Source organism: Danio rerio, chromosome 6 (assembly GCF_052040795.2).
Source record: "Danio rerio strain M-AB ecotype USA chromosome 6, GRCz13ab, whole genome shotgun sequence".
In the NCBI taxonomy this organism is placed as follows: domain Eukaryota; kingdom Metazoa; phylum Chordata; class Actinopteri; order Cypriniformes; family Danionidae; genus Danio; species Danio rerio.
In genome coordinates this window covers 49657501-49677002 of record NC_141026.1, presented here as the reverse complement: position 1 = coordinate 49677002, position 19502 = coordinate 49657501, and the positions used below count along the sequence as shown (strand labels likewise).

Sequence of the window (19502 nt, the reverse complement as noted above, 5' to 3'; positions counted from 1 at the left end):
ATTATTATTATTATTATTATAAATATTTACTTATTTTCGTTGGATTGCAAGCCCTGAAGTGATTACATTACATTAAAGACACAGCAATAGCATCAGTTGCAGGAGATTGATTTTTTGGCACCAGGTTAAACTATCTGACACCTTTACCACACTCACATACATTTAAAAGAAAAGTCATGACTGAATATGGTAAAAGGTCTCAGAGTGACCAACATTTGGGCCTTGGGCCTACTGGTGTGTGTGCACTGTTTTTATAACCACCTGTTTTTACATCCACATCACCCTGCAGCCCATGACCGGTTACTCACTGAAGCTAAGCAGGGCTGAGCCTGGTCAGTACCTGGATGGGAGACCACATGGGAAAACTAGGTTGCTGTTGAAAGTGGTGTTAGTGAGGTCAGCAGGGGGCGAAGATATGACTATTAGAGATATGGCTGGCAGAGACGCTCAACTTGCGGTCTTACCCATCAGCCTCCCAATCATCTCTATCCACCGAATTGGCTCTACCACTGTCTCTCCGCTCCATCTATAGCTGGAGTGTGGTGAGCACACTGGCGCTGTTGTCCTGTGGCTGCCGTCGCATCATCCTAGTGGATGCTCACACTGGTGGTGGTGTGGAGAGACAAACCCCCTTCATGATTGTGAAGCGCTTTGGGTGTATTAACATACACAATAAATGCGATAAATAAATACGCACATTACCTTACATTACGCAGAGGATACTGGGGGTCGCAAGTCACTGTCATTGTTATTTTGTGGGTCACAGGCTGAAAAGTTTGGGAACCCCTGACTTAAATCACCTTTCTTCCCATTCTGATGCTCGGTTTGAACTGCAGCAGTTCATCTTGTCCATGTCTAAAAGCCTAAATGCATTGAGTTGCTGCCATGTGATTGGCTGATTAGACATTTGCGTTAACAAGCAGTTGGACAGGTGTACCTAATAAAGTGGCCGGTGATATATTTTCATGTATTATATCAGTATACCAGAGACCAGATGCGAGTTTAAATGTACTTATTTTAATAGAAATTAAAAAAAAAAAGATAAAAAGGATACTTTGAATAATGGGGTGAAGTAAAATTCTCTGAAGGATTTAGCTGAAAATTGCAATGCAGTTCATAAAACATCAGCAATATGGGTGCTTATTTGGTCGATTTATATTGTGTGGAGCTTATAAATCTGTCCATATTCCTCGTTTTGATCTATTTTGATATTATAGCTGCACTTTACGTGCACCAAAAATATATTTGCCATCATTAGGAGCTTGCTGGGGACGTGGTTCACCTCGTTGTGGGATTATACAGCTCTCTGCAGATTACTGGCGACAGATGATGCTGTAAATCTGCTCAGATACTGAGTGCAGCACAAACCTTCATGATTCTATCATGGTTAGCTGAGTGCATATGTAGTGATTAATCAGAGTTATACTGTAATGCAAAGACTTTAATTAGCCAAGCACTTACCTACTGACGTTCTGTTGCAGATTTCCTAGTAGGTGATGAGGATTACAGGAAAACAGTAACCCAATTCAATATCACTACAATATAAAATTGGTTTTCTGCTTTCTAAAACAAAAATAAATAAATAAATAAATAAATAAATAAATAAATAAATAAATAAATAAATAAATAAATTCTGGGTTGTTTTATTTATCCACAAACCCTGTCAATGGGTTAGTTTTTATTATTTAATTTTTAATTTGTTTTTTTAAATATATTTGACCCAAAATTGGTTTGAAACATCCCAGAGTGAATTTTAATGGTGATCCAAATTCGAGAACGACCTGCACCTCCTAAATTTCAAAATCACTGCTCAGTTTTAATTGAACTTACCCTAACATGTGTAAAACAACAATGTTTAAGCACATTTTTATGAGTTGTATATATTTTCTAATGCAAGTATTTAAAATGTAGATATTTTTAAAAAATAAAAAAGGTTTTCAGATAGCTCCCATGTGCTCATGTCATTCAAAGCAAAGGTAAGTTTTGGCGTACACTGTAAAAAACATCTGTGAATTTGCAGTTTTCTGTATTATGTTTTATGTAGTTATGTTTATTTATGTTTTGGAATTGCATTATGGGACCTTGATCTTTCTTTCAACAACTTTTAACCTTGAAAAGTGTTTTTTTTTTCATAAACAAATTTTAATCATGCATAAATACAACAAATCAAAGATACATGTGAAATAAACAGTGCTTTACGATTTTCTTGCGAGTCTTAATAGTATTCGGCTACAGAAATTTAACGATTAAATGTAAAATAGTACTGTATAATCTTCCCCATATTAATAATTTCATACATTAAACCTTCATTTAAAACTAAACACATTTCTTGTCACTGAATGTCTTAAACCCTATTGAAATCCTCACACAATCACTGACCTTAAAAGCATATGATAGGTTTGTACTCTATTATGGTTATACTTTGCAACTCTGGCTCCTGGTGAAAAAAACAGTCAAGTCAACATTGTAAATTATGTGATTTGACTATTGTAATATCAATGCTGAAACAATGTTTTGTGCAGCCCTAGTTTAAAGTGATATATTTTCTGGGTTAGTGTTGTATATTACGCTACAAAAACCTTGTAATAAACTGCTAGAAACTGCTACTGTTATAATATTTCTTATACATTATATTATTTCAAACTAATAAAATGTCAATAAAAGTCTCTTTGTTAAACCGTAGAGTTGAATCTTCAACATCAAAGGTTGACAGACCAGAAATCATGATTCCATATTGCAGTTCACAATTGTAAATAAACGGTCAACACTTGTGAATCACAAAATACAGAAACTGTTAATTAACAGCTATTTTACACTGTATTTAACCTTCAGATATTTTACACTGTATTTAACCTTCAACCCTTAGTTGATATCATTTATTGTTGTATGCATGGCAAGTGTTTTTCAGCCATCAATAAACCCCAAACCTAAAACTGTTTTTAATTTAACAAGGTTCCTTTTACATCATGAATGATGTAATCAATAAAATTTTTTATTTTTTATTCATTCATTCATTTTCCTTTTGCCTCAATGTCTTATTTATCAGGGGTCTCCACAGCGGAATGAACCACCAACTATTCCAGCAGTTTTTGTTTGCTTGCCCTTCCAGTTGCTACTCAGTACTGGAAAACACCCATACACACTCATACTGTCACAGTCGTGGTGGGGAAAAGGAGCGAGGACTCAAGTGCAAAGAGACAATGGGTATTTATTAATAATAAAATAAAAATAAAAGGCAAAATAAATCTACCCCGAGGGGGAAAACATTAACAAAACACACAAACTTGGCTGGGCTGACAAGACTAGACTGGAGCAGGAACACGGGGAGTGTAGACAACGAACTGGCAAAGGACTGAAAACATGAGGGGGATTATAAAGCAAAAAGTAAACTGACACACAGGTGAACATGACAAACTAATAATGAGTAAACAAGGAGGGTGGGACTAGACAATAGACGGGAGAGCGCATGACACAGAGAGACAATACAAGCCATGCGCTCACAAAACACAGGACAAGAACATGCGGCCAATGAGAGAACTCATTAACCGCATGTTCATGACAAGACAAGCACAACACTGAAGCACACGACAAAAGCACGTGACCACAATGTAAACACTGAGCCACGTGCTTTGACAAAAGACGCAAGACACGAGCACACGATGAATGAAAGCACTCACCGTGCGGTCACACACGCAGGCTTCATCCCAGCGCCGACCAAAACCGAAACCAACAAGACTGAGACGCTGGGAATGAAACACCACGCTGCTGACAGACGAACACAAACACGAGTACAAGAGCGCACGCGTCTGAGGGACGCAGAGAGCGCGCGTGGCCGCGTCAAGCAGGAGCGCGCACACTCTGCGTACACCCACGACGGCGCGCGCGCACACAGAGACAGAAACAGGACCAGACATGGGTAGTGTCCGAGCTCTGCCACCAAAACAAGAATTTACAAGACCAGAGTGGCAGAACCCTGACACATACAGAACACTGCGCTCAATTTAGTTAATCTAATTTACTTACAGCGCATATCTTTGAACTGTGGGGGAAACCAGAGCACCTGGTGGAAACCCACACGAACAAGGGAGGAACATGCAAACTCCATGCAGAAGTGACAGTGCTACCCACTGAGCCACCGTGCAGCCCCGTAATTAAAATAGTCTGTTAAGTAGACTTGTAGTTTTTAGTTGTTCATACGTCAAACAATATGAAAAGCTAACACTAGTGGCATCCGGAGCAGCAGATGAGTGCTGAAACACCATTTTAAACACTGTGGTAAAACAAATTTCCAGATTTTTAAGACATGTAGTGGAACAATGGTATTTAATGCAGTGCTTCTGGTCTGAGATCTACGTTATATCGTATCTCAACCAAGCACTGAAGATCATTGATTTTTAAAGAAACCACATCTTAAATATGGTAAGTTTGTAATGGCATGACAGTTCACCAGAAGCACATGAGCTGGCTTATTCAATCTTAAAAGTCCCCATGCATATACAGTTCCTCATTATGACTGTTTTCTATGTTTAAAAAAAGACTAAAGTTATAAAGATTGTACTTATAAAGTTATAAGGACAATCAAACTTTGTAGAAAGAAGATATATATATATATATTTTTTTTTTCTGATAAATTTATGCGTTCATAAATTGTTCTCTAATTTTGACCAACACATTTAAATAAGCTCAACTTTCAGCATCATACCTCCAGTCTTCAGTGTCAAAGTTCGACCATGGCTGATGCATTAAAACATTGTTCAAATAACCCTTCCTGCCATGTTGTGCAGGACCAGAATATTTATTCTGATATTCTGTCCCAGGGAGACTGTAGTCTTACTAACATCCCATTTTTGCTTGATGGCGCATATAGCGTACAGCAAATGTTATGGTAGCAGCACAAAACAAAGTTTCCTTACACCGTGACACAGCATCTCATTTAAATAATGAAGAGAGACAGAGAGCGAATATTCATCACTGCATATTCATGAGAGGTGAGCGAAGTTGTCAACAGTAGTTAATTGCTTGTGAAAAAGCCTATTCCCACATGGTTTCCATTTCTATTTGCTAATTAAACTCTTTAGAATTTACAATCTAAAAGGGAAAGGATTAATCTTTCGACTGATTACAAGGATTATGTTTTACATTGGCAGAGAGATGAATGTGTGACCTTAAAAGGCTCCTTTTTTCCCTTAAACAGACGCTAATGATGTCTAGGGGCAGCATATTTATTTGCTGGATGAAGGGAGCGAACAAACAAAACAACAAATTTGGATGATTTAAATTAATCTGCGTATAATTGGTGACGGTTGAACGGTTGATTTGAAAAGATGTCTTTCCATTGGCTGGATCTAATCATACAGAGAGTGATTTCTTTAGTCTTACATCAAGAGGGAATACTGAAGCACAACCCTTCACTCCATACAAAACACACACACACATTGACGTGTGCCACCAAATTAGAAATTCATTTAAATACATTATGCTGCTCCGCTGATTGGCCGTGCCATTGTTTCTGATGCATATTAATGAACTGATTCTTGTATGAGAAGATAGTGGGAAAAGTTTCATTACTGAATCCAGTGGTGAGTGTAATTACTTTCTAGGCACCACCGAATGGAAATGTTTAACATTTCACACCGCATATCGGATAGTCGACACCTAGATCTGCATTTTTAAGAAAGCTGCAAGCAAATAAAAAGCAGAGCTTGCTGTCTCCATATTTCTGAATCAGCTTTTTCTTTAAAACTATAGAGGTTTGTTGCTTGTTAAATCAAAAAGTGTGTAGCAAGAATCTTGAATTACACTTTTAAGGTTTCAAAGTGTTCATGTTTAGGACTTATTTAATAGATATCTTGAATACGAATGCATTTTGATCTTTGTTTTTCAGGTAATTTTTATGGGACTCCCAAACCTCCTGCTGAGCCCACCTTGGTTCAGCCGGATCTGGTGGATCAGGTTCTGTTTGAGGAGGATTTTGGCCCTGAAGTTCAAAGAAAGCGAACTACATCTGTCAGCAAGATGGACCGTAAGGACAGTGTTGTCCCTGAGGAAGAAGAGGATGAGGAACGACCACAGCTCCCAAACGGCATCCCAGGTTAGTGTGTGTGTGTGTGTGTGTGTGTGTGTGTCTGTGTGTGTGTATGTGTGTGCATACTTGTGTTATAACAAAAAAAATATTATAATAATAAGACAAAAAATGTATGCACTTATAATAAAAAGGACAGTAAATTTTAGGTGCATACAGATTATATTAGTCAAGTAAACTGAAATGGTCTGCACATCGCAGGTCTAAAGGTCTATGATGAAACATTTGTACATTTCACCAGTCTTTTAGTTTTTTTAAGACCTTTGGTATGTTTTATTTTTTTACATTTGGTTACTGTGCTATGGCGACGCAGTGGCGCAGTGGGTAGCACGTTCGCCTCACAGCAAGAAGGTTTCTGGGTCGCTGGTTCGAGCCTCAGTTCAGTTGGCGTTTCTGTGTGGAGTTTGCATGTTCTCCCTGCGTTCGTGTGGGTTTCCTCCGGGTGCTCCGGTTTCCCCCCAGTCCAAAGACATGCAGTACAGGTGAATTGTGTAGGCTAAGTTGTCCGTAGTGTGTGTGTGTGTGTGTGTGTGTGTGTGTGTGTGTGTGTGTGTGTGTGTGTGTGTGTGTGTGTGTGTGTGTGTGTGTGTGTGTGTGTGTGAATGACTGTGTGTGAATGTTTCCCAGAGATGGGTTGCGGCTGGAAGGGCATCCGCTGCATAAAAACTTGCTGGATAAGTTGGCGGTTCATTCCGCTGTGGCGACCCCGGATTAATAAAGGGACTAAGCCAACAAGAAAATGAATGAATGAATGGTTACTGTTCTTTACTGTTTATTAGTATATGTGGTAATATGGAATATAAAATTATATGATTTTGGTCCGACCTCTTATTGCAACACAGGTTTATTGTGAAAACACATGATTTTGTATACATTTCTGGCCAAAGCTACATATGGTTGCATTTGTTTTTAAAGCGAACCCTATGACGAAGACGCCGGCTTCTGTTTTTTTTTGCGCTACCAGCTGACCGCTTACCTCTGTGTGGACGACTTTTCCACTGTTACCACTTTGCCCTGTAGATCGCCATGTACATTGGCAGAGAGTTGATGTCAACGATGGGGTTTGAGTCCAGTGAAGAATGGTTCTAGAAAGTGGCTAAAACAAAAGGCAGAATATAAAATAAACAAGTAAAAAACAGAGTGAGAACGTGGTAAGATCTGAAAATGTGGTAAAAACCAGGGGAGGGCGTTTCTTTTTTTTGGATTGCTTTTGACATCTCAGTCGGTTGGGTTTAGGAAAGGGGGTGGATGGGGATGTCGGTCAGTCAGTCAGTCGACAGTGACCTCTGTTGGATTTACATGAAAAGAGCAGGCGCAGATGGCACTCGTGGGAGAAATTTAAGATCTTAAAATCTGTTCATGAAAACAAAAACTGCAAAAAAACCTAGCTCCTGGGCAAATTTGGTGCTCTTCAAAAATGTATATAGAGATATGTATCAATAATGAGCCTGGGTTCTCTTATTATTTTTGAATTCCAATACCATGGATATTTTAAATATAGTATTTATTAGTATTTTGAATTGGCAGTTTTTACTTTAGCCATTTTCTCATAATTGAATAACGGTAAACTTTTACACAAAGAAAATGCTTGCTAAATTGATTTATTTGTACAGCGTAGCACAATGAATTTAGCAAAAAACAACCAATAATATTATTACAGTTTTTTTTAAGTGTACTAAATGATATTTTCTTTCTTCAGTATATGTAGTTTTTCCCTTTTTAAAATATGTATATTTAGCTATTTACTTCATTTTATTTTAGTAATCTTAGTACTTCAGCGACTGTGTTTGACAGTTTCTGAAATACATTTTTTTCTGTCAATTGTTATAAATAATAATAATTCCACTTCTATTGCTGTGCTCCTACATTAGTTTCTTTTTAAAATTATTCATACTGCAGGACTGTGACCCAAAAATATTCTATCTAAAACTGTCAGAACTTCATTGAGAGTCTCATCGCAAAGGCAATTAATTAGTCGTCTGGGAGCATGTCAAACAAAGTGATCAAAGGCTGCCAATTTTGCCTTACAAGAAAGAAATATTCTTAAAATTTGTCTTAGACAGCATATCTGGTCAAATCTTTGGTAAAATCCCACTGTGCCAGAGGCTTGAACCTGCAGTCTGAGGTCTTACATGATCCCATACCTAAGAGATATGTCCTCTGCTCAAGGAGAAGTCTGCACCAACAGGCAGGCTTTGCTTAAAAAAGAGCCAACCCCTCTGCTCATGCTCTCATTAGTTCACACTCTAACCTTATAATCCGTTCGCGATCAGCAGTTGTGCTTTCAAGGCTTCAGGCCTAAAATTTATGCTTTATTTGTATACAGCAGTACATTTGGTAAGCGAGTCACATTGCTCCATAATGGCTTGCTTAATGTGTAGAGGATTCATGTCCATGACCCTGGTGTCGATCAGCTTTAAGCCTAAATGAGCTATTTAGATGTTTGCGGGGCTTTAACTTTTAACCCTTGCTTTTGAAAATAATGTATAATCCTCAAGTGTCACCAAGAGGAACCAAGCTTATACCGTCAGTATTTTTTTCCCACTGCGAATCAAGCATAAAATTACTATTGCATATATTCTTCTTGTGGCTATACAAGACACATGCAGGTTAATCACAAACACTCTTTTTATTTCAAAAATCGTAGAAGTTAATGGAGGGATAATCAACACATTTTCCACCGTTGTTTGTAGTTTTTGCATATATATATATATATATATATATATATATATATATATATATATATATATATATATATATATATATATATATATAAATGCAAAAACTAAGGTCTTACATGATCACAAATGAATATATATATATATATTCATATATATATTCATTTTCTTTTTTTGGCTTAGTCTCTTTATTAATCAGCGATCTCCACAGCGGAATTAACCACCAACTTATCCAGCACCTGTTTTACGCAGTGGATGCCCTTCCAGCTGCAACCCATCACTGGGAAACACCCATACACTCTCATTTACTCATTTAAACAATGGCTAGTTTAGCTTACCGAATCTCTCTATAGCGCATGTGTCGTCTGGAGCATATTAGTGGAAATATTCCTCAGAGATTTTGGTCCATATTGACATGATAGCATCACACAGTTGCTGCAGATTTGTCGGCTGCACATCCATGATGCAAATCTCCCGTTCCACCACATCCCAAAGGTGCTCTATTTGTTTGAGTTTGGTGACAGTGGAGGCCATTTGAGTACAGTGAACTCATTGTCATGTTCAAGAAACCAGTCTGAGATGATTCGCGTTTCATGACATGGTGCATTATCCTGCTGGAAGTAGCTTTCAGAAAATGTTTACACTGTGGTCATAAAGGGATGGACATGGTCAGGAACAATACTCAGGTAGGCTGTATCATTGACATGATGCTTAAATGGTACTAACGAGCCACAAAAAATATCCCTCACACCATTACACCACCACTTCCAGCCTGGACCATTGATACAAGGCAGGATAGATTTTCAGGATAGTTGTTGACACCAAATTCTGACCATACCATCTGCATGTCGCAGCAGAAATCGAGACTCATCAGACCAGGCAACGTTTTTCCTATCTTTTGTTGTCCAATTTTGGTGAGTCTGTGTGAATTGTAGCCTCAGTTTCATGTTCTTAGCTGACAGTAGTGTCACCCATTGTGGTTTTTTGCTGCTGTAGTCCATCCGCCTCAAGGTTGGATGTGTTGAGCGTTCAGAGATGCTCTTCTGCATCCCTTGGTTGTAACAAATGGTTATTTGAGTTGCTGTAGCCTTTCTATCAGTTGGAACCAGTCTGGCCATTCTCCTCTGACCTCTGGCATTAACAAGGCATTTACACCCACAGAACTGCATAGTTTCTCTTTTTTTTAGACCATTCTCTGTAAACCCTAGAGATGGTTGTGTGTGAAAATCCCAGTAGATCAGCAGTTTCTGAAATACTCAGATCAGCCCGTCTGGCACCAACAATCCTGCCTCATTCAAAGTCACTTAAATAATTTTCTTCCCCATTCTGATGCTCAGTTTGAGCTGCAGCAGATTGTCCTGACCATGTCTACATGCCTAAATGCATGAGTTGAGTTGCTGCCATGTGATTGGCTTATCAGAAATTTGCATTAACGAGCAGTTGGACAGGTGTACCTAATAAAGTGGCCGATGAGTGTATATGATACATAGATTCAAACATGTTACTCACATAATTAAAAGAAGACATTATGCAAGATTTAACTTGATGTGTTAAATCAGTGTTGTTGAATGACTTGTAAAGTTAATATGATTCAACTTACAAAATTAAAGGCAGCAGCTAAACTTAAAATATGTAAGAAAATGTGTTTAATTTAACTAATTTTCAATTTATTTTGTACTCTCAAACCATGATAATGCTACATTTACTGTAGTACCACCATGGTCATTTGTGATTTTTAATAAATGGTTTCTTGTCAGTACATTATATAGCCTCTCTGAGCCCATTGTTTTTGAGTCTAAATGTTTTAAAAAGCAAAGCCCCTTGACACTGTTGTCGTTTCCTGATATGTATTGCTATTAAATATAAGCTGTTGGGTTTGTATGACCATTTGGACTGCTGGTACTGAGTTCTTTACAGCTTTGGCATAAGGTGAATCATTATTGCGAGGGAATAGTTGTTGAATATTCGCTGAAATAAGTAATCCCTTGGCTCATGTTAACAGAGTCATTCAATGAGGAGTGTCCTTGCCGCACAATAGTGTCATATTTGCTTTAAAGGCTTTTACCAGTTCAAGTGTGTTTAAAGAGAGGCAAATGGCAGCAAATTACTTACTGCTTTCACGTACAATCCTGCTGTTACAAGGATTTGTTTCTTACTGCAGTGTTATGGAAGTAAATTGCTATTCTAAAGCCTTTAATATTGAACATTTTTGTGATGCTGCATCAAATAATGTATATTTAGTCTATTCAGAATTGGATTGTGTAAATCAGATTAGAAATGTAAGTACTATTATTAAGATGCTTTTATTTATTTAAATAATGTTATTAAATAAATATCATATAAACCTTAATGGATTGTGTAAGAGCCATAATTTGAAAGATTACAATTTATCCATAAAGGGCTCAAATGCATGTATGAAATACATATATTAACATGTTTAGTGGTGGCACAGTGGCTCAATGGTTAGTACTGTCTACTCACAGCAAGAAGGTCGCTGGTTTGAGTGCCAGCTGGGTCAGTTGGCATTTCTGTGTTGAGTTTGCATGCTCTCCCTGTGTTTGCATGGGTTTCCTCTGTGTGCTCTGGTCTCTCCCACAGTCTTAAAACATGCGCTATAAGTGGATTTGGTAAATTAGTTAGGTGTGTGTGTGTGTGTGTTTGTGTGTGTGTGTATAAATGTGAGTGTGTATGGGTGTTTCCCAGTACTGGGTTGCGGGTGAAAAGGCATCCACTGTGTTAAACATATGAATATTTGGTGCATCATTCCATTATGGTGACCCCTCATAAACCAGGAGACAGAAGGAAAATGAATGAATAGATATGTTTAGTTTGAATACTTTTTTTAATCATTCCCCGTTTGTTTGTAATGGTTTGCTCCGCTTGTCATTTGACTGTTTTAACTTATTGTTACAGGGTGCATATGAAAAGAGTTTAAAAGGTAAGTAAGAAGGATAGAGCAACAGTTTTTCATCTGAGTATTCTCATTTGAGTCAATTATTTGTCCAATTGTTTCTATAAATTATAAACTGTTAATTGTTTAAATATGAGATGAGCCCAGGCAAACATGTTTTTTATAATTATTTTTAGGGGTTTTTCACCTTTTATTGGGTGAAAATTTTGTTGGCTGAATTTAGTTAAAACACAGTTCTTCAACTTTTTAAAATAAGAATTGTCCAGGTTGTTAAGCGTACAATTTTGTGACACAGATTGCAAATGCTCATCAGAATGATGGGTTTGGGAAACGCCAAATAAACAAACTATGTTTGTAACGACAAAATGTGCAACCTTAGTTGGTGAACCATGGTTTTAAGCATCATTTCTTGAAAAAGAAAGAAATAATTCACAGGAGGGGGAATAATTTAACTGTTTACCATATTTTATCTTGTGTCTCGGAATCTTGGAATGAGAGTAAACTGTCCACCAGAGTCTGTCGAGCGATTCTGATAAACATGAGTGAATGTCACCTCTTCATCTTCCTCTACAAAAGCCTGAATCCAACATGTCGTCAGTCTCAGAAAGCCTTTGTTAAAGCCTCGACACTCATGGAAATATATTCTCTCATTTCCATGTCAGTGGAACACTCATCCAAGTAAGATTGTGCCTCACAGGTTCTTTAGTTTAATATGTGTCCAAAAATGGTGATTCTACTGTACGCAGCAGTGCATTTCTTCCACTGTGTAACCTGTAATCATCTTTAAGATCACCTTCAGACACTTGTATGTACTGCTAGTCTATATTCTGAATGTGTCTGCCTAACAGGGGCATCCGCAGTGTTATCTATTAAAGTACACGGGTCATGGGGAAATGTTTGTCTGTGTTTTGTTGTCATGTCAGGTGGTTTAGTATATTGCTGTTGTTATTGAGAGTGGTTGCACCGTAGTTTGGTTGTTTTGTGCCTCATTTTGTGATTTCCTGTGCATTTCTAAGCACTTTATTTTCAAACCATCAAAGATGATTTACTCCATGTTTAGATTTGTTTGAACATTACATTCTCAAATACTTGTCATTCATTCATTCATTTTCCTTCAGCTTAATTTCTTATTTATCAGGGGTTACCACAGTGGAATGAACTGCCAACTATTACGCCATATGTTTTACACAACGGATGCACTTCCAGCTGCAACCCACTATTGGCAAACACCCATGCACTCTCGCATTCACACACACACTCATACACCACACCCAATTTAGTTAATCCAATTCCAAAACCAGTGACCTTCTTGCTGTGAGGCAACAGTACTAACCACTTAGCCACCATGCCACCCTCAAATAGTTGTATCACAGCCATATATTATCCTATTCTAACAAACCATACATCAATGGTATGTGTAAATAAATTAATGTATAAATCTCAATGACAATAATTTCAACGTACACTTACTGTCCAGGGTCACAAACCCTGTATATACAGTATATACAGCTGCTGGATATTGGGGAAAATCGTATTGCGATTTTTATTTTTATTTTTTTTTGTGACCCATATTTCAATATAAATATAATTTCAACTTAAACAACTCTACTTGAAAGAATTCACAATTTTACATTGTTTGGGATTATTTTGTATAGGAATACATCTGCAAAATACATAACATAATAATTTGCAAATGGAAAGCAACAGAGGAGTGCAGTGGGTAGCACGATCGCCTCACAGCAAGAAGGTCCCTGGTTCGAGCCGGAGCTGTGTCAGTTGGCATTTCTGGGTGCTCTGCTTTCCCATGCAGTCCAAAGACATGCGGTACAGGTGGATTGAATAAACTAAATTGTCAATAGTGTATGTGTGTGAATGAGTGTGTACGGATGTTTCCCAGTGATAGGTTGCAGCTGTAAGGGCATGCGCTGCGTAAAACACATGCTGAATAAGTTTGCGGTTCATTCTGCTGTGGCGACCCCAGATTAATAAAGGGATTAAGCTGAAAATAAAATAAAAGAATGAATAAAAACATCAGAACATACATGCTTTGTGGTTTTCTTGGAATCTAACAGCATTAAAAGTTCTAACAGAAATTCATGATCAATCAAATGTAAAACAACACTTTATAGACTTCATTGTATAAATAATTTAAATACATTCCATCTTTGTTAAATCTAAAAATGTTAGAAATTCTTGGTTTAAATTGGCTTAATACCTTAGACACAGGTCTTAAAAACACATCCAAATTAAAATCTCTTACTCTTTAGGGTTAAATTTAGCGTTGACAAATCACGTTCTGAAATGTGGTTCCTCGTTATTATAATCTCAACTCAACACTGCAGATCTTGCGATGTGACTGTTGCAGATTCTCACATTGCAATATTAGTGCTGAAACAATACAGTTAAAGTCAAAATGTCCTGTATTTTTTTTCTTTTTCAAATATTTCCCAAATGATTTTTTAAAAGAGCAAGGGAATTTTCACAGTATTTTTTTATAATATTTTTTCTTCTGGAGAAAGTCTTGTTTGTTTTATTTCGGCTAGAATAAAAGCAGTTTTAATAAAAAATTTTTAAACATTTAAGGGTCAGTAATTTTAGCCCACCAGTAATTTTAGTACACTTATATATATATATATATATATATATATATATATATATATATATATATATATATATATATATATATATATATATATATGTTTTTTTTTTTTTTTTTTTGTACAATACAAACCATCGTTATTCAAGGATTTGCCTAATTACCCTAACCTGCCTGTTAAGCCTTTAAATGTCATTTTAAGGGTGCTTTCACACCTACACTTTTGTTTCGGAACGTATCTCGTTTGCCCAGTTAGCGCGGTTCGTTTGGCATATGTGAACAGGGCAATCGCGCTCTGTTCCGCGCCAAAGTAATCGCTCCGAGATCGCTTGAATGAGGTGGTTTTGGCTCGATTGAAACGAACCCTGGAGCGGTTCGATTGCAGTGAGAAAGCGATCCGATCCGAGCGCGATTATATCACAGTGTTTTATGCATATGTAATAGGCTTACGGCTATATGAAGAGAGAGTTATGAGTAGAGCGGGAAGTTTCGCGAGTCTCCGGATGCCCGCAAACGAGTGATGATCTCCCGGTAATCTTGCATCTCCCTCCCTCAAATAGGCATCGTCGCGCACGCTTCTCACCCCTCCCCACCGTGTCTCTCCTCAGACATGTCGCGCGCGCGCACCCTGTCAATCACCAACCAACCACCACCTCTCCTGACAGCTGAGCGGGACGCTGCAAAATAAACCCTGACACTGACCAATGTAAGGAGAGTTTACTCGCACGTGACTTGTTTTAGCTCTTTTGGTCCGTTTAGAAACTTTGCAGTGTGAAAGCGAACCGCTCCAAGAGCAAAGAGCAACAATGTAACAATTGTAATCTCTGTTTCAGAACAACTGAATCGATTCACAGGTATGAAAGCACCCTAAGTTGAATACCAGTATCTTGATAAATATCTAGTAATTTTTTTTTACTGTCATCATTGCAAAGATAAAATAAATCAGTTATTAGAAATGAGTTATTAAAACTATTATGTTTAGAAATGTGTTGAACAAATCTTCTCTCTATTAAACAGAAATTGTGGGAAAAATATGTAATATTTCAGACTTCATCTGTATAGTCTGCAGCCCTGGTCTACAGTTTTCTCTCATGTACCTAAAGCAGGAAAAGATCTTGCTTGCACATCTTCCTACTTTGACATGCAAATTGTTCTCCTGGCTAAGTTTTGCATTGTGCCCTTTCTGTTCCTCAGAGCGGACGGAGGAGTGGAGGAAAGCAGTGCCCAGTTACACTCAGTCCAGCGGTGCAGGAGGCAGCGGCACACTGGAGATCCGCACCTGGAGCTCTTTACCCAGAGACGACAGCCTGGAGCCCCTGCCCTACAACTGGGAGATGGCCTATACAGAGACCGGCATGGTCTACTTCATTGAGTAAGTGTGTGAGGTTGGCTGGACAAGAAGACATATTTAGCCTTTATTAAAGTCTGCATGAACCGAAAACTGCAACTTAAAAAAAAAAATAATAATAATATTAAATGGGAAAACACTGACATGCTTTTTTTTACTGAGAGCTGATTGGATGTAGTAAAGTAAGCATTTCATTCAGAAAGATCGTGGAAAGGGTTTTAAGAGAGTTACAATATAACAGACACTCCCTTCTCACCATTTCTGTTTGTTGTCAAAACTGATGCTTGGAGGGGCGTGGATAAGCATGTTAGCCACTCCCAATACCTCAGACAGACATAATCTGAGAACCTAACTGAAAACAAACTTGCATTTTCAGATTTAAATTTTAGATTACAAGGACAAACTATTTATTTTTCTTAGTGACATGCAAAGATGAATTATTCACCACAGAACTGGCGATGTGAGCTCATGAGAAATCATATGGTTTTTATTTCATTTGCACTTTAACTGCATACTGGACTCATGTCACTGATTTACTGCATGTTCATAAATAATGAGGGTCGTTTATAGCATCAAGTACAGCATGTTGGAGTAATACTGGAGAAAGTGCATTTCATTAAAAAAAATTATAACATTTTTATTTATTGCTACTTGATATGAGTCTAATTTCAGTTACTACTTAGAGAATTTGTGATGTGTGTGTATATGTGTATATATATATATATATATATATATATATATATATATATATATATATATATATATATATATACACACATATATAAATATATATATATATATATATATATATATATATATATATATATATATATATATATGACATATTTGTGAACACTTCTCTTGATCGCAAAAAGCTTTTATAACTAAAAGGCTTTTTTTGGTCAAATAAAATAATATACATTTAAATGACATTTAAAGAATTAAATGTAAGAAGAAAAAGCAATAATATAAAATTAAATTGAATGTGAAATAATATTACAAATATGTATTAATATAAAAATTGTAAGTATTACTAATAATAAAACAATATAAAATGTATTTATATTTGATTAAATATAAAAATATATAATATTATAAAGAATAAATATGTATAATTAAATTAAATATGGAATTTTTACAAATGTGTAATGAAATTATTAATAATTATTACTATGAAGTAATGTAATATCAATTAAATTATTATTATTATTATTATTATTATTATTATTATTATTAAAATAATAATTATAATTATAACAGTAACATTTATTCATTTATTCAGATATTCATTTTCCTTTGGCTCAGTTTTTTTAATTAACAGGGGTCGCCACAGAATGAACCCTCAACTTATCCAGCATACGTTTTACACAGCGGATGCCTTTCCAGTCGCAACTCAACACCGGGAAACACCCATATACAATCATTCACACTCACACACTATGGCCAATTTAGCTTGTTCAATTCACCAATACCGCAAGTCTTTGGACTGTGGGGCAAACCAGACCACATGGAGATAACCCACGAGAATACAGGGAGAACATGTAAACTCCACACAGAAATGCCAACTGACCCAGCGACCTTCTTGCTGTGAGGCGACAGTGCTAACCACTAAACCAGTGTCGCCCTATATAACATTTAATTGTAAATGCTGAAAAAATAATTCAGGGTCTAATAATTCAGACTTCAACTGTACATACATACACAATTTAAATAAAAATACTATGAAATCATTTGTCTAAAATAATTTTTGTCACTTGAAAAAAAATTTATGAAATGTCTAATAAAAAGAAAAATGAAATCTTAAATAAAAATGCAATATTTTATTACAGCTAATCAATAAAAGAAACAAATACTTATCATTTCCATTTAATTAAATATATCATATTGATATAAACTGGCGCAGTAGGTAGTGCTGTCGCCTCACAGCAAGAAGGTCGCTGGGTCGCTGATTCAATCCTCGCCTCAGTGTGGAGTTTGCATGTTCTCCCTGCATTCAGGTGGGTTTCCTCTGGGTGCTCCGGTTTCCCCATAGTCCAAAGACATGAAGTACAGGTGATTTGGGAAGGCTAAATTGTCCGTATTGTATGAGTGTGTGTGTGAATGTGTGTGTGGATGTTTTCCAGAGATGGGTTGTGGCTGGAAGGGCATCCGCTGCGTAAAAACTTGCTGGATAAGTTGGCGGTTCATTCCGCTGTGGCGACCCCGGATTAATAAAGGGACTAAGCCAACAAGACAATGAATGAATGAATGAATGAATAAACAATTAAGTTAGTCAAACTATTATTGGAAAAAAAACAATAGTATCTCAGTGACAAATTCAACTCCATTAGAAACTTCTTTTTGTTTACTTCAACTCTTAAAGTTTGTTTAAAAATAGGTTTTCACTCATGTATTGCTGTCTGGTTTGACACGGGATATTGTTTTCCTTGTTTGATAATGGTTTTATTCCATATTGGATTGGTTCACTAAACACAACACCACAGGATTTCCTTTCGTTCATTTCTGTGGTTTGTTTTGCATTTATTATATCACTGTAGTATCACGGTAGAGGGTTTCATTTTCTTTTTATTTATTGCTGAAGGCACTTACAGTAATAATGGGATGCATGCAAGCACGTTGTATATAAATTGTGCATTTTTACAAAGGTTTTATTTATTGTTGTTAAGTTTGCAGCTGAATATTCGCATTGTTTTGTCAGTAATATTTGTGAGCAGTCGTCACGCTTTAGTTTTTTTCTCCTCCATTGCACTGCTGTCAGATTCTATTCAGGTCAAATCTCAAACTCCATCAACGTACTATTGCAATTTCTATTTTCTCAAACGGCATGCTTTATCACTTACTTTCCCCGTCTCGCTGATATCTGATGTTCCTCTCACTCTGGAGGAGTAGCATTGCTTTTAAAAGTCAAGAACCGAGCTGTCAGAACCAAAGAATAAATATAGCCTGCAGTGTGGCCTAGATGCTCTTTAAAGAACAGAGTCAAGCTTCTGCGTGTGTGTGTGCGTGTGTGTGTGTGTGTGTGTGTGTGTGTGTGTGTGTGTGTGTGTGTGTGTGTGTGTGTGTGTGTGTGTGTGTGTGTGTGTGTGTGTGTGTGTGTGTGTGTGTGTGTACACACACGTTTGGGGTTGCGATCATAAATATTTTATGATTCCAAACATTTTCCAGTTCAGTTTGTCAGACTCATTACTAAAGGCCATTGAAAGTCTTCCCCATTTTTGACCTGCCGAGGCATTCTTTATGCATTTAAATAAGCTGCTCTTCTCGATTTTAGTTTTCTTCTTTTATTAAATGTGTGCGTATATATTTTTGGAAATTATTTTTCATTTTATTTTTTATGTTTTTTTAGGACATCAACTTAGCACAATGGAAATTAAATATTCCATTGTCTACTAGGGGAAATAAAATAAGATCAAGACATTTTTATTTAATTTAATTTTATATTATTTTATTTTATTATATTTATATTATCAGCTTTTCTCAGTTATTAGTTAAAATTATTTAGCTGTTATTTTAATCCATTTATTTAAAATGTGTAAATATAATTTTTCAATCCTTTTTCTTTTTTTTTCTTTTTGGATATTCTAGGACATTTTAAAAAATAATAAATTAAATAAAAAATAAAAATTATAAAATAAATAAATAATTATAAATAAAAAATAAATTATTTTAGGACATTAAATTTAACACAATAGAATTCGATATTTCATTGGTCACTTGGGGAAATAAAATAAGATCACGGATATAAATTTTCTTTATTTTATTATATTTTGTTTTGCATTTCGTTTTTTGTTTTAAGTATTTTTTAATTTGAAACATATATTCAGCTTTTCTATATTTTTTATATTTCCTATTCTATTCTATATATTCTGTTCTATTTTCTATATACA

General features: G+C 36.2%; 1 protein-coding gene and 1 long non-coding RNA gene across 8 annotated transcripts in view; one reads left to right on the top strand and one right to left on the bottom strand.

Annotated features, from left to right (window-relative positions):
* magi3b (membrane associated guanylate kinase, WW and PDZ domain containing 3b) overlaps positions 1-19502 on the top strand; it is a 277434-nt gene that overhangs the window by 195242 nt on the left and 62690 nt on the right. For all 7 annotated transcript variants that reach the window (XM_087257852.1, XM_087257850.1, XM_087257851.1 and 4 more), the window contains 2 exons: positions 5885-6091; positions 15462-15639. In XM_087257852.1, the coding sequence (XP_087113978.1) occupies positions 5885-6091; positions 15462-15639 (385 nt within the window). The remainder of the gene's footprint in view (positions 1-5884; positions 6092-15461; positions 15640-19502) is intronic.
* On the bottom strand, positions 1926-6160 carry LOC147843636 (uncharacterized). Its single transcript, XR_015494155.1, has 3 exons — positions 4515-6160; positions 3985-4475; positions 1926-3148 (listed from the first exon to the last, which is right to left on the bottom strand). It is a non-coding gene; the product is annotated as an uncharacterized LOC147843636 (long non-coding RNA).